This window comes from Penicillium taxi, assembly GCF_028828555.1.
Source record: "Penicillium taxi strain IBT 34144 chromosome Unknown utg000005l_segment0_segment0, whole genome shotgun sequence".
Classification (NCBI taxonomy): domain Eukaryota; kingdom Fungi; phylum Ascomycota; class Eurotiomycetes; order Eurotiales; family Aspergillaceae; genus Penicillium; species Penicillium taxi.
Window position 1 is genome coordinate 1,473,781 of NW_026643207.1, and position 13,733 is coordinate 1,487,513.

General features: G+C 44.3%; 6 protein-coding genes across 6 annotated transcripts; 1 reads left to right on the forward strand and 5 right to left on the reverse strand.

The window, feature by feature from the left end:
• Positions 1-596: 596 nt before the first annotated feature.
• N7495_007890 (F-box/WD repeat-containing protein) lies at positions 597-2,783 on the reverse strand (the record flags this gene model as incomplete). Its single annotated transcript, XM_057210541.1, has 3 exons — positions 597-1,554; positions 1,602-1,947; positions 2,003-2,783. The coding sequence occupies 3 exons, from the start codon at positions 2,781-2,783 to the stop codon at positions 597-599; spliced, it is 2,085 nt and encodes a 694-aa protein (XP_057060084.1).
• A 998-nt stretch (positions 2,784-3,781) lies between these two features.
• On the reverse strand, positions 3,782-5,155 carry N7495_007891 (NAD(P)-dependent alcohol dehydrogenase; the record flags this gene model as incomplete). The annotated part of the gene is made up of 6 exons (XM_057210542.1): positions 3,782-4,590; positions 4,646-4,714; positions 4,769-4,810; positions 4,863-4,922; positions 4,995-5,022; positions 5,084-5,155. 6 exons carry the CDS (start codon positions 5,153-5,155, stop codon positions 3,782-3,784), a joined length of 1,080 nt encoding a protein of 359 aa, XP_057060085.1.
• A 383-nt stretch (positions 5,156-5,538) lies between these two features.
• N7495_007892 (dihydrodipicolinate synthase family protein) lies at positions 5,539-6,543 on the reverse strand (the record flags this gene model as incomplete). The annotated part of the gene is made up of 1 exon (XM_057210543.1): positions 5,539-6,543. One exon carries the CDS (start codon positions 6,541-6,543, stop codon positions 5,539-5,541), a length of 1,005 nt encoding a protein of 334 aa, XP_057060086.1.
• A 598-nt stretch (positions 6,544-7,141) lies between these two features.
• N7495_007893 (Gfo/Idh/MocA family protein) lies at positions 7,142-8,599 on the forward strand (the record flags this gene model as incomplete). Its single annotated transcript, XM_057210544.1, has 5 exons — positions 7,142-7,165; positions 7,217-7,379; positions 7,440-8,138; positions 8,194-8,284; positions 8,335-8,599. 5 exons carry the CDS (start codon positions 7,142-7,144, stop codon positions 8,597-8,599), a joined length of 1,242 nt encoding a protein of 413 aa, XP_057060087.1.
• A 1,252-nt stretch (positions 8,600-9,851) lies between these two features.
• N7495_007894 (uncharacterized protein) lies at positions 9,852-10,151 on the reverse strand (the record flags this gene model as incomplete). The annotated part of the gene is made up of 1 exon (XM_057210545.1): positions 9,852-10,151. One exon carries the CDS (start codon positions 10,149-10,151, stop codon positions 9,852-9,854), a length of 300 nt encoding a protein of 99 aa, XP_057060088.1.
• Positions 10,152-10,684: 533 nt separating this feature from the next.
• On the reverse strand, positions 10,685-12,144 carry N7495_007895 (uncharacterized protein; the record flags this gene model as incomplete). Its single annotated transcript, XM_057210546.1, has 6 exons — positions 10,685-11,109; positions 11,167-11,234; positions 11,311-11,428; positions 11,498-11,664; positions 11,722-11,921; positions 11,995-12,144. The coding sequence occupies 6 exons, from the start codon at positions 12,142-12,144 to the stop codon at positions 10,685-10,687; spliced, it is 1,128 nt and encodes a 375-aa protein (XP_057060089.1).
• Positions 12,145-13,733: the final 1,589 nt, after the last annotated feature.

Consider the following 13,733-nt stretch of genomic DNA (forward strand, 5'->3'; position numbering starts at 1 on the left):
TCGCGTTGAATGCCAATGTCAATAGGGGGGTAGAGGGGAAAGCCGAACCTGGATTCACCCATGGTGGGGTAGTGCGGTCGGAGTTGAAAAAGGAAAAATCGAACTGAGGTTGAGATGAGAGCAGATAAAGATGGGTGGATAATTTACTGCAAGGTCAGGGTTTCTTCGCCAGTGCCTAATCTGCGTTGATGCAAAATGACCAGATGATTTGTTTTGATGCTAAAACCCACGTATCGCCGTGGCGCTAGTTGATGAATCGGCCAATCATATTAGCTTATATAATCACGGCACCTGAGGCTCCAATATCTTCTATTTAGGTTACTGAAGCCCACTTCAACACTTCGACGAAAATGATGCTAAAATTAAGTACATGTATTGCAATGCGTGTTGTGCGAGTAAATTTATAAACTAGGATATAACTAGAAACCGTCCATGTCAAAGCCTTATTTGGTTCTATCCACTCCTTGACCCATGTTTTGTTCCGAACTCCTTAATAAGAAAGAATGCCAACCAATTTGCCAGTAACAAGAACGCTTAATAAACTATGAAAATATGCAATTGTACACTATCCATGTCACAATAGAAGGTCTCAACACTTACTCCTCCAAGAGGTCAACGCCATCAAGGCCGTAGCCAAAGTCCACAATGACTGCCCGAGAGTCTTGACTAGTAGCAACAATGCGTCGGTAGTCAGACTGGACATTAAGGATCCAACTTGTGGTCCACCCAGCGAGATCAAGGGATAACTCTCCAGACTCAGAGTCAAAGACCTTGACACTCATGTCGTAGCTGCCACTCACAATACGCTTGTTCATGGTGTCCAAATGAAGCGACCGAACCAAGTGAGAGTGGCCCCGGAGTGCATTGACCATTTCACCGGTGTTCGCATCAAATTTGTATATAGCACGATCATTACCACCGGTCAAGATAGTTCGGCCATCGTCGCTGAACTCAACACAAGCAAGACCACGGTCTTTACTCGGGAACTCCTTCACGCAGGTTCCAGAGATAACGTTCCACAACTTGACCACGCCGTCTCCGCTCGCTGACACGATCAGGTCACCGCGCAGTTGTACGGCATTTACCGGCCCGCGGTGACCAGTAAGCCGCTCCAGAAGCTCACCAGTCTTGCGATCCCATACACAGATTGTGCTATCCTTAGAGCATGAAATGATGAACCGGTCATCAAAGCACACATCCAAGACACCAAGACTGTGACCTTTGAGACGGAGGATGGGACGGTAGTTGTCCTTGATATCCCATACGATACAACTAAAGTCCGAAGATCCGGTCACCATGATCTCCTCGTCAAACTTCAAGCAAAGGATTGAAGCGCTATGATACTCCATAGGGGTGATAATGTCACCTAAGGGAACCGATGGTGGAGTGATAGTTAGAAATGGAGACACCCCCGTGGCTTGTGGAGTTGGGTTGGTCATTTGGACGTCTGCTGAATCATCTGTGGGTGGGCCGATAACTTTAAGACAAGACCAAGGGTAATGAGCATCCCAAATGCGAATGGTTCGGTCACGAGAGCCAGTGATAATTTTGTTTCTAGAAAAGGTTAGAACGTGCAAATATAACAGTTAACTAAGACTTACTCGTCAAACTGTGCGCAATAAACGCTATCCTTGTGGCCATACAGGTAGATTGCAGCAGCCTTACCCTCTTTCCAACGAAGATCGAGGGCCCGTCGCACAAGAAACATCTTCTTCCAATCTTGATTGGGAATATTCTTTCCCAAACCAGCGGATTGTCTGTTCTTGGTTTCGGTAGCGCTAACTGAGCGTCGTGGGTATGCAGAACGGAAAACATGCTTCCAAACGTGACGGGAAGATGCTTCATGGTTCCACGATCTTGAAACTGACTCAGCATTCATCAAGGACACGGGGTCCAATAAAGAAAGAGTAAAAGCCATAATTTCAGAAGGAAGATATAACGCAGGATCTATTGTTTCCGATTAGTATCAACATCCAATCTCGCAGATACCAAGGAATCCTACCACATCGCACAACATCCAACTCAATTTCTGAAAGATCAGATCGATCTCGCAGATAAATGCCGATACCACTCTCGGAATCCTTGGTCAGTCCATTGGGAGAAGTCTTGTCCCGCTCCATCCGCGTCAGGTCGAGTCTGTTCAACTTCAACTCCAGCTTGCTCTGCTCTATCTTTTCATTTTCCGCAGCAGCAGCAGCACGCGCTGCTGCACCCGAGAGCTTATCGTTAGGAAGTATAGGTGATTTCAAACCACAGCCCGGAATGGGGGCGAGAACTGACGCAGTCGGCGCATAGAAGCTATGTAACGCAGACACGCTATGGAGAGATGGACGGCGGTTGATGCTATGTCCATGATACCAAGCGCTTTTCTTTGTGCTCAAACTACCCGATGGTGTGTGCCGTTTGTTGTTGGAATGGACACAATGGTTGCGACAGTCGTCTTCCTTCTCCTCTCCGTAGAGATGCAAATTGTGCTTCGATGACTTGTTGCGAAGGGTTACAGACAAGCGCCGACCAAGAGCGACAAGACCCTCCATCGGATGGCGCAGTCCTGAGAAGCTTTTGGCTGTACGGCGACGGGGCACGGCCCCTGAAAACTGCTCAACGTCTTCTACTGCCGAAGCAGCATCATCAAGGCACGCCTCTGCCGGAGAGGTCTCGCGCCAGTTATCGAGAGTATAGACCTTGGTAAGATGCGCAGGATGTACGGCAGTTCGAGTGTTCGAGCGAGATGACAGCGAGGGGTGTCGTCGCAAAGGCGCGGAATTATCTCTTGGCGACATGATGCGAATATGAGGATGGCGAGTGTGCGAAAGGGAAAACGAAAGTGAAAATTAAAGGGAAGCAAATAAACGTTTGGGCAATTTTTGAATGCCTATAATATGGGAAGAAAGATGACGAGGTTTGGCCCCTAATCTAGTGTATCAAATCGATGTTGAAGTATTTCGGTCTTGGGGGTCTGCAAAGGACGATTCTAATGAACTCGGAAAATAATGTCTTAAAAGAGGAGAAAAGAAACACCAAAATCAGTAAGAAAATTAAAAATGAATGGAATGAACGCGATAGAGATAAATGAAAGAATACAAAAAGCGCAAGGAGAGGATAAATAAGGGAAGAATTCAAGGAAAGAATGAATGGGAATGGGCTTATGGGGTTGGGCGGTGAAACGGGGATTGCCACCTTAAAGTAGTAAGTACTTGTGCTCTTCAGCCTTGCAGGGATTATTCTCATTTTTTCTTACATCTATTCCTAGATTGGCTTTTTTTGCCTCCCAAGAGCCCTAAATTCCTTTCACTCGGTTATGTACTGTACCCGAACCGAGATACAAGAGTCGATATGGCGGTTCGGGACTTCAAATCCAAGGTACTGTTTAACCTTAACAAAATCGGGTTAGTAGATTTGCCACGGGCATTCGGATGTGGAATTATATTGATTTCCAAGTCATTTAGGCCTTGACTATGGGTGGTTTGAGTCGACATTAGTTGCCTGAATTTACGGCAAATCTGTTAGTGAGGTAGAGTGAATATCCCGTTGATTTCTATCTTTAAGGCTATAGATAGAGTATATCACAATTTAGTGGATCAAAAGTGTCTCTATATTGCTTCGAAGGTTTCTTAAAATGAGTTGATCAAAACAGAACTCTCTATATTTGGCAATTCTAAGACTTGATCTCACGAGTATATACGGCCTAACCGCCAAATCTAGGGCTAATTTCCCCCTCTAATATCTAAGAGATTGGTTAAGCCCGTATCAAAGCAACCTTGAACTAGTACACGACCCATTACCTAAACACCTTGTCATATCCAGTCAGAGTAAAGCGATAATGAACGTCTCCCTTCTTCATGCGTAACATAGCATTCTTCAGCCCCTCCTCCCCGATAGCAATCTCCTCCACCCAGCTTTTGAGTCCCTTGTCCGCAGCCAACTGTAGCATCTTAAGCATCTCACGACGACTACCCAAGTGACTGGCACCGATCAAAACACCGTTCGAAATCAAGTTCTGTGCCTTGATAACCTGGCCCTCTTCCTCGGGCAGACCAACACTGATCCATCGACCGTGTACATCCATCATGGACAGATAACGCGCAAGATCAAAGCCATCTGAAGAGTTGGCACAGTTGATGATCAGATCAAACGATAATTGATGGGGAATTTCCCATCCTTCCTCGGCAGTAGCGATGTATCCATCAGCACCTAGCTTGAGAGCATCGGCCTCCTTCGCCCGAGACCTTGAGATAGCCCAGGTCTCAGCTCCAAGCGCTTTGGCGAACAGGATACCAAAGTGCCCGATGCCACCCAGACCCACGATTCCAACCTTCTTACCAGGCCCAGCATCGTTACGCACTAACGGTGAGTAAGCAGTCAATCCAGCGCACAGCATCGGTGCCACATTGACGGTTTCCAATGCATCAGGGATAGGGAACACCCAGTGCTCGTGGGTCCTAACATGCGAAGAGTATCCTCCCTGGCTCACAATTCCGGTTTCTGGCCACTCGGAACCGTATGTGTCCATCATCTGCACAGGACAGTATGTTTCGTTGTCGTTGAGACACTGCTTGCATTTGCCACAAGAGTAGCTTTGCGCTCCCACTTTTGGTATAAAATTAGTCACTAGAGGTATTTTAGGATGAGTCTTAGTTCATACCTCCTACTCGCTCTCCTTCTTTGATTAGAGTGACCTTGGGTCCGACACGGATCGCACGACCGACGATTTCTACATCAACCATCAATACTTAGGCGAATGATTGAGTCTTATAAAGAGGCCTACCATGTCCCACACACAATGGAAACTTTTGATCTCCCCATCCACCTGGAAAACTGTGAGTTCAAATGTTGAGATCGCGCTTTGAGGGTTTTCATACCACTGATGGTGTGAACATCGCTTCCACATATACCACAAGCTTCAATCTTGATATCAACGTCTATCAATGCAGTCAGATACTTTGAAATACAACCAATCAAATCAACTAAACAGAAATGAATATCGATCTTACCATAGTCGCCAAATGGCTTCAATCTGTACTATATGAAAAGTCAGACCCGTTCAAAAACGTACTAGTATTGAAGGTAAAAAAAAACATACAAATCTCTTGTGGAACTCGCTGATTCCAGGTGCATCGACTTGAAACCCTTCAGCTTCATCTGGATAAGGCATTGTGAATTGAATGAGAAAGTCAAAAAAGAAGCCCGGAGCTGGGCAGTGGAGAATATTGAAATGAGATAAATATCAAAATAAACAATCCACGTATATAAGTACAGCGCTAATCCTGATGGCAACCACTTGGGTATTCTTATACTCTGAATGACGATAAAGGCGGATCTAGATCGTATCTACTCCGACTTGGAATTCTCCACCAATGAGACTTGAGAAATATCGTTGATAAGGGACTATCTATCCCGCAATAATATGACTTGAGCTTGAATGAAGAGGTATGAATATTGTTCGGTATATCGAATTTTCAATTTAAATACTTGAAATGTGATCACATAGCAGCGTTATAAGCCTATCTAAGATCTTAGGTGCAACAATCTATGTGATTATGCCACATCCTTCAGTTCCAGCTCCACTTCTATCGCACCTTTAATCTTATCAGCAACTTCCTGAGCCTGGATCTCACTGATACGAGCAAGAGGTCGACGCGGAAATCCACCATAGCCGTAGTATGACTGAATAGCAGACTTGGTACCGGGGATAGCAGCCTTGGTAAGAACCCAGTCAGCCGCGCTAAGCCGCTGTTGCGCTTCTATAGCCTCAGCAAGCTTGCCCTCGGCCCACAGATCAAAGATCTGCACACACAAACGTGGAAGAACATTTGCGCCACCAGCGAGGATAGCGGATCCGCCTGAGATAAGTGTCTGTAGACTGAAATCGGCAATACCACCAAAGGCAACGTAGGGGTGTTTGGCATTAGGCTTGACAACAGTTGGGATAGCACGAGTAGGAGCAAGTGGGGAGGGAGGAGTAATGGCACCGAGAGCAGTTGCAACGCGAGTCAGCTTGCCGGTGTTGGCGCAGGTGAACTTAGTGCCGACAACGTTCGGGTGCTCAGATATGCGGATAATCAGATCGGAATCCATGTCAATACCAGCGACGGCGCCAGGGTAATTGTACAGAATAAGAGGCACTGGAGAGCTGTCGGCTACAGAAGTGAAGTACTCGTAGATAGTTTCGTCGTTGCCCACGGCGTAGCGGTAGTAGCTAGGCGGCACGATCAATGCATACTCACCGCCAGCAGCAGCAACATCCTTGCATAGCTCGATAGTGCCGCGAATGCTGTTTTCACTGGCACCGGAAATCACCGGGACATTGGAAAACCCCGCTTCGTCAAGAGCTGATCGGGTTTCCCGAGTCACTGTCTTGCGCTCCTCGCGGGATAGATGCACAGCTTCGCCATTTGAACCCATAGTTACCAGGCCTACCAGGCCGGCCTTGGCCAGACGGACTGCATGGCGGCGGATGGAGGCCACATCGAGTTCTTCGGTATTTGGGTCGAAAAATGTCATTGTAGGCGCATAGACGCCAGGACGAAGTGGAGTGGGCATGATGCTAGATTTTGAAATTAGCTAGGTAGCTACAAGGAACATCTGTTAGATTGAACCTACTGTGGTGGTTTTTATTGATATAGAAAATTATACTAAACCTTGGAAGCAGACAAGGTTGAAAAGAAATGGCGTTTCTCATTAATATAACGGACTTCCCCACGTTGGCGTATTCTCCCATTTTGTATGGCGGAGAATTAAATTCCACCAATAAACGAGCAGTATTCAAGTATGGCGGAGGGGTATGGCTTCATAAAGGTATAGTTATGTACTTCAAAAATGTACTATTGATCTAAATTTCTAGGTATGATTTGATAATATTGCTAAGGTGGCTCATATTTAGCTCCAATTCCAATGAATTGAATGGTAGATGAATGAGAATTTGATCAATATCCAGCTCCATACTTAGATGTTGTTCTATATCCATGTGGGCCGATAAGATATGAGATCGGCTATTGACGTACTACTTTTTCAAATACCGGAAGAATTATCTCCAACGAGAATTCCCCTCAATTCATATTTCCTTCCTTAATTTCTCCCGTTATAGACTCTGTGAATCTTGCTCCACAGTTCCATACTAGAAGCATTGTCAGAGATCACCATGGCTCCTCCTAGTGTATTGATGGTAGGTCATTGCCCCGTCAGGTACAATATTAAGCTAATAGAAGAATGAAAGGTCGGTACCGGCGAGTACACCACTGGCTTCGTCGGTGGAAGTGCTTCAACATCAGACAAAAAAGTTGGTGTAGTCGGCTTGAGCTTATTCGATCTGCGCCGTCAAGGCAAAGTGGGCGACTTGAGCATGGTGGGCGTGTCGGGCAAGAAATTCCCTGGTATTCGTAAGTGCATCGCTACAAAACAGTAGTTCAAAAAATAAAATAGCTAATGATTGAACTCAGGTGATCATTTACATCGGAACATTCATCAGGTGTACAATAATCTTGATATCTCCTTTACCTCGTACCCAGAGGACGATCAGACTGATCCAGACGCCTACAAGACCGCAATTGACTCCTTACCTAAAGGCTCTGCAATCACAATTTTCACACCAGATCCAACTCATTATCCTATTGCCCTGTACGCAATTGAACGCGGCATCCATGTAATGATCACTAAGCCCGCAACTCAGCGGCTGGTCGATCACTTGGCCCTGGTAGAGGCCGCACAGAAGAATGGTGTATTCGTATTCGTCGAGCACCACAAGCGCTTCGACCCGGCCTACTCAGATGCACGCGCAAAGGCCCGCACTATGGGTGACTTCAATTATTTCTACAGCTACATGAGCCAGCCTAAGAGCCAGCTCGAGACTTTCAAGGCATGGGCAGGCCGCGACTCGGACATCTCGTACTACCTGAACTCACACCACATCGATGTTTGCGAAAGTATGGTCCCGGATTACAAGCCTGTGCGTGTCACAGCTACAGCTTCTCAAGGTACGGCTGCTGCACTAGGCTGTGTTCCTGAGACTGAGGACACGATTACTCTGCTTGTGGAATGGCGACGCAAGGACAACCCGGCCAAGATCGCAACAGGTGTCTATACCGCTAGCTGGACGGCACCAATGAATGCAGGTGTACACTCGAACCAATACTTCCATTGTATGTTTTTTAATCTTTCATGCATCGTTGATCTTCAGCTTATGACATTGAACAGATATGGCTGCCAATGGCGAGATCCGTGTGGATCAGGCTAAGCGCGGCTACGATGTGACCAATGACGAACAGGGCTTGATTTGGGTAAACCCGTAAGTTGCGAATTTTTTTCATTGGACCCCAGGCTTACTTGACCTCTCAGATTCTATATGCGCTATGCGCCTGACGAAGAGGGCAACTTTGGCGGTCAAACTGGCTACGGCTATATCAGCTTTGAGAAGTTCATTGATGCAATCACCGCCCTCAACGAAGGTCGTGTAACTCTCGACCAACTAGATGCCCGTCCACTACCTACGCTACGAAATACAGTCGCCACTACCGCCATCTTGGATGCAGGCCGAAGGTCTTTAGACGAGAGACGGCCGGTGGAAATTGTATCAGAGGGTGGGAAGTGGGAGCTTAAATAGATCTCGGAGTGTTGCGGAAAGCATGACTTTAAATATTCAAGCCAAATAGGACCTATATCGAAGTGATCTTGACGAAGTGTATAGAGTAACATGGTGTTATTTAGAGGAGACTGCTAGTTTTACCCCCCTGCCTAATTCTTAAGATTTTTAAGGCATCAACTATTCTGCCAGATATTCTGCCCGAATTATTGATTCGGCCTGGAATAACTATTAATGCGATATTTGGCTTCGGTCGCAACCCACTTTCTTTCTTCCAAAATATCTTAATGTTTAAATACGGTAATCGGTCCGTTTTGCATTCTGGTTTGCATACTTAAGCAATTGACTATTTATAGATAAAGATAGGCAAGATACTCAACTCGCCGCCGACTGCGAACAATTCGTAGATTTAAAGGGGTTTGTAAAGAAAAAGAATAGAGATTTAGAGATTTGGACCTAAATACTATGAAGAAAGGCGGTCAAGTGGTAAGTAAATTAAAGTAAGGCGGTAAGGAAAGTGGAGTAAAACCTTAAGAATCAGGCAGGAGGAGTAAAACTAGGGGGTAAAACTAGCAATCTCCTATTTAGAACTTGACTGACCCTAGATGGAGCCGTCACGTGATAGTGGTGAAAAGCTGAACTGACACTGACTAACTTAAATAGGAATCATATCACATGTATTTTTAATACGCCAGAGTTAAGGTAGCCCATATAGCGCTAGCTCGACGCTAGTGCCCCATTTAAAAGACCCACTTTGAAAACCACTAAATGTAATTTAACAGTTTAAAAACAAAACAAAATAAAGATAATATGTTATCAGACCTGATAAGAAAATTCAAGCTCGGATGGTTTTAGTGTTACAGGATGAATACAGAAATTGGTACGCTGTAAAGATCCGATTGATAAACGAAAAGAATTAAGGAAGGGAAAGGGGTCCTGGAACATATGACTAATACGCGAAGAAAACAGACTAAACTCAATGCAGTAATATCATCTCTGACAAATGCTTATAGTCACGTTGGAGAAGAAAGCTGACTAAAAAACTGACTAAACCACAAGAGGCTTTGCTACCTTTTCTTGGATTTGAGCAAACAACGAATCCAAGCCGATCTTGGTTCACGCGCAACGGTTGAGATAGTTGTATTCGGTACTAAAAGATCAAATCCGTGGAACCCGCCGGGCCAGACATGCAATTCAGCTTGGACTCCGCATTTCCAAAGGAGGGTGGCATATGAAACTGCCTCATCTCTAAAAACTTCGGCGCTGCCAACGTCTATGAAGGTTTCGGGCAGGTTGGAGAGGTCGGTGGCTCGTAAAGGGGCAGCATATATGCTGACATTCTCCTATTCACATCGCTCACCCAACAGACACTTCCATCCGGTCTGATTACTGCCTCGACTCCAAGAACCTTCGTCAACATACTGTTGACTTGAAACTGTAAAGTCACGATCGTCCAACATGGGACAAATGAGTACTTGAGCACACAGCAATGGTCCGCCGCGATCTCTAGCCAGCAGCGCTGTCCCTGCTGCCAGTCCCCCTCCGGCAGATGATCCCGGTAGGACTCCCACATGTTCTATATACAAAATTATTATTTCTAATCCGTACCATGAAAACATAATAGAGGTTGTGAGAGCTCAGTCACCATACGACAAGAAACTTGATATCTTCGCATTGGGGATGACTTATCTAAATATAGTTGTGCACGGCCTCGAAGATGATGTTTTTTTTTTATCAAACTTGGAAAGCTCTTATTGGCCCCAGTGGAAGCAAAACATTTGGAATTAGCCCGGATGATGTTGAAAAAGGGTTGATCAAGAATTTTGACTCTAAAGTTGACGAAAATGCGCGGGCGGTCTTATCATATGTTCTTTGCGAGCCAAACGAGCGACTTGATATCGACACTTACGTATCATACTTTGGGATATGTTGGAAAATGCCACTAAAGTGGCAACGGCTGCATTCGTACTGATGGAACTTTCTGCTGGAATAGATAAATGTTCCGATCTTTGTTGTGAATGAGACATACTAAATATTGATGTATTCAAATTGATTTATCAGTCGATCCCAAATCAGAATTATGATTGCCTCAACTGACTCTCCTGATCAAATATTTTGTCGTGTTGAGACAGGTTCAAATTCATCACTTGGGGATATCTCACTTCCACGGGTACTTCTATTTTCATAGGAGACCGTCAACTCTGTCATTTTGGTGATAAGCTGTGACTGATGGCGATTATCTTGCAAGATGTGATTTGTGTCGGCATCTCCAGATTCCTCATCAAACATATCATCTTGTTGTTCCAAGTCTTTTCCTGTTATTACTCTGGCCATAGAGCCCATGACATATCCAGATCGACCTCCAGGGGCACTTTTGAATGATTGATCCATATTATTGTAGTTAGAGGCATCCTCGTTTGATTTCATTCCGCGAATGGAGCGAAACAGCGGCCGTAAAGCTGGTATACTGATACAAATAATGGTTGTGGTTAGCTCGGAGTTCGTCCACATGACTGAGTCAGTTGTTGCATCTAAGCTCGTTATTAGCGAGAACAAATACGGGTACTGTGATTATTATAAAAGCTTACAAAGGTAGTCATCAGACTCGCTCAGCACGTATAGACTCGACGTCCGGATAATGCCACAAATGCCGGCACTGTTTTCATCACTCATTTAGCACATGACAGATATATAGGTAAGATGAGAGGTCTATCGAAAGACAAAAGACTTACAATATACCGAGACTCAATGATGTGCAGATCGAGATCTTTTCTTTGGGCTTCATATTGATCTTCCAAAGGGCAACCCAGGGAAATATAGCAAGAACGAAATCCATTAATGCGGACCAGACTGAATTTTTGTTTATCAACAATATTCTTGGTTTTAAAGAACATGGGCATATCAAGGACCAAAACCTACCACATAAAACAGTTGCAATATTTGTCAAATTCAAGACACAGCCATTTGACTGAACTCGAGGATCCCATATCGAGCGCGTAGGTGTACACTGAGCAAAAACAGTGATTGAAAGGAAGATACTCAAGAACATTATAGTGATGATCCAAAACCAAAGGAAAATCCTTTGCCTGCATTTTATCAGCCAAGGCTGTTATTGTTCATGATGTCATCATTTTGGGCTTTACCATCTCTGGATCACAATTCGCAGCAGGAACAGCGAAACAGCGGATTTACTGAGTCCCATTGCCATTGAAATAACACTCTGGCCACAAAGAAGTAGTAGCATTCCGTGAGCCTTCTGGCTCTCGGTCAGATACCAAGCGTGAACTCCCATTCCATATGTGGCCGATGCAGTACAAAGAGATACAAATATAACCATCAGGAACTAGGTAGAATCAGACATAATTAGTCAGATAGTTTTCTCATTGATGATAGTGAAGCATATTTAGGTAGCATACCCAGGTGATAATGAGCAATAGATCGTCAATTCCAGCAATTTTACGAAGGACTGTACGGGTATAGAGTCGCAATCCAAGAACAATCAGGCACAGGAAGATTTCCAACCAAAGTACTCCAATAAGGACAGGGCCCTTGCCGTGGACTGCCATTTGTACTTGTTGCTAATACTTTTTTGAACCTTTTATTTGTGAGCATGGACTTGCTTTATCCCAATATCTTATACAATTCTAAAAACTTAGAAGAGACAATGTAACAGAGTTGCCGGTCAAAGCTTAGAAAATCAGTGGATTTAGGAAGCTCAGGTCTTTGGCGCAGTCATTTTAGGCTTCTCTTTCTGTCATTAGGTCGTGCTGTTGCAAATATCTTATTTTTTAGTTTGTTTTTTCTCCACTCGCATGTGGAGTAGAAGACCAAAATACAGGCTGCTAAAGTCGAGATCAGCAAAGGAGACTCAGGAGAGATGATTAAATAGTAGAAAATTGAACGAGATTTTTATCGGGATCCTTCCGGTCGTTAAGTATGAGGAATGAAGTACGAAAATGAGGAGAATCAGGGGATGTTTTAAACTAGATGGAAGAAACTAAGCATCAAATTAAGGAATGACTCCATTATCGGGATTAAATATTCAACATACGACAGTACTCAAGGCTCAGAAATTTGACTAATTGAAAACTATAAGATAACAACACACTGCTAGGATGAAAATGAGAAGATAGGGTGCATTGTATGGACTTGTCTAAAGGCTGGTCAGGAGAATGTTTCACAAATAGATTGCATCATTAGTAATGAGTTGGCGCATTTACTTAGACAACGGTTGCTTAAATAAAATTGACTCGTCCTTGCGGCAAAAAACGTCAGCCTGTGAAGCTTTCTGTCACTGTTAAAAATCTTGAAGTACAGGGGCCATATGAGACCACTAGCCAAATTCGCTGTAGACGCCCTATTATAGCCTAGTGCCATACATATAAATACGTCAATTTTGTATTAGTTAGCGAAAGTGGGGTCTCATTAAAATTCGCAGGTCGGTAGATCGCCTAATACACCGCCTAATTATAAAATACGCCCAGAGCTTATATTCCTTCCTTATTATGATATAACTCTTGAGCTATGAGCAGAGACTGTGCAGTTAGCATGGGGTAATCTTAGCTTCAGTATTATAGAGAATTTAGCTATTACTATGCCGCATAGGGTGGCGCAAGTCAGTAAAAGCCATGGTTGGCATACACCATATTGAATGAATTCAAGGGGCATTCTGCTTGGCAGAAAATAAGTGGGTCTTGTCATGCGAGTTTTGAGACACTTGAGATCGCGTCGTGTTCTGTATTTCATTGTGCTTTTTGAAGATTAAATTAAATTGAGTGTATCTAATTTGTATAGCATATGATATGGCCTCCACCTTTATACTTAGTGAATCGGCTTAGATACAAAGATCTAAAGGTCTTCACTTCTATACCTTCCAATTATCGTGCTATGTCGGGTGTGAAGATAAGACACGGTGTGGAGTATCCAGTGGATATTTCTGTTGCGACAGCCGAGAAACAAGGCTGTCAACATACGGAAAGTATTTCGGCCTAAAAGCTTCTGCCAAGGCAGTGACTCTCGGTTCGGAATAACCACTCGGAGGAACTAGGTTAGTATCACGGCTGTGAAGGGCTAAAGCTAATCTTGAATTCAGAACTAGCTAGGCACATGCTGTATACAAAATCCTTAAAGAAACGTAAACAATTCGGGTGGAATC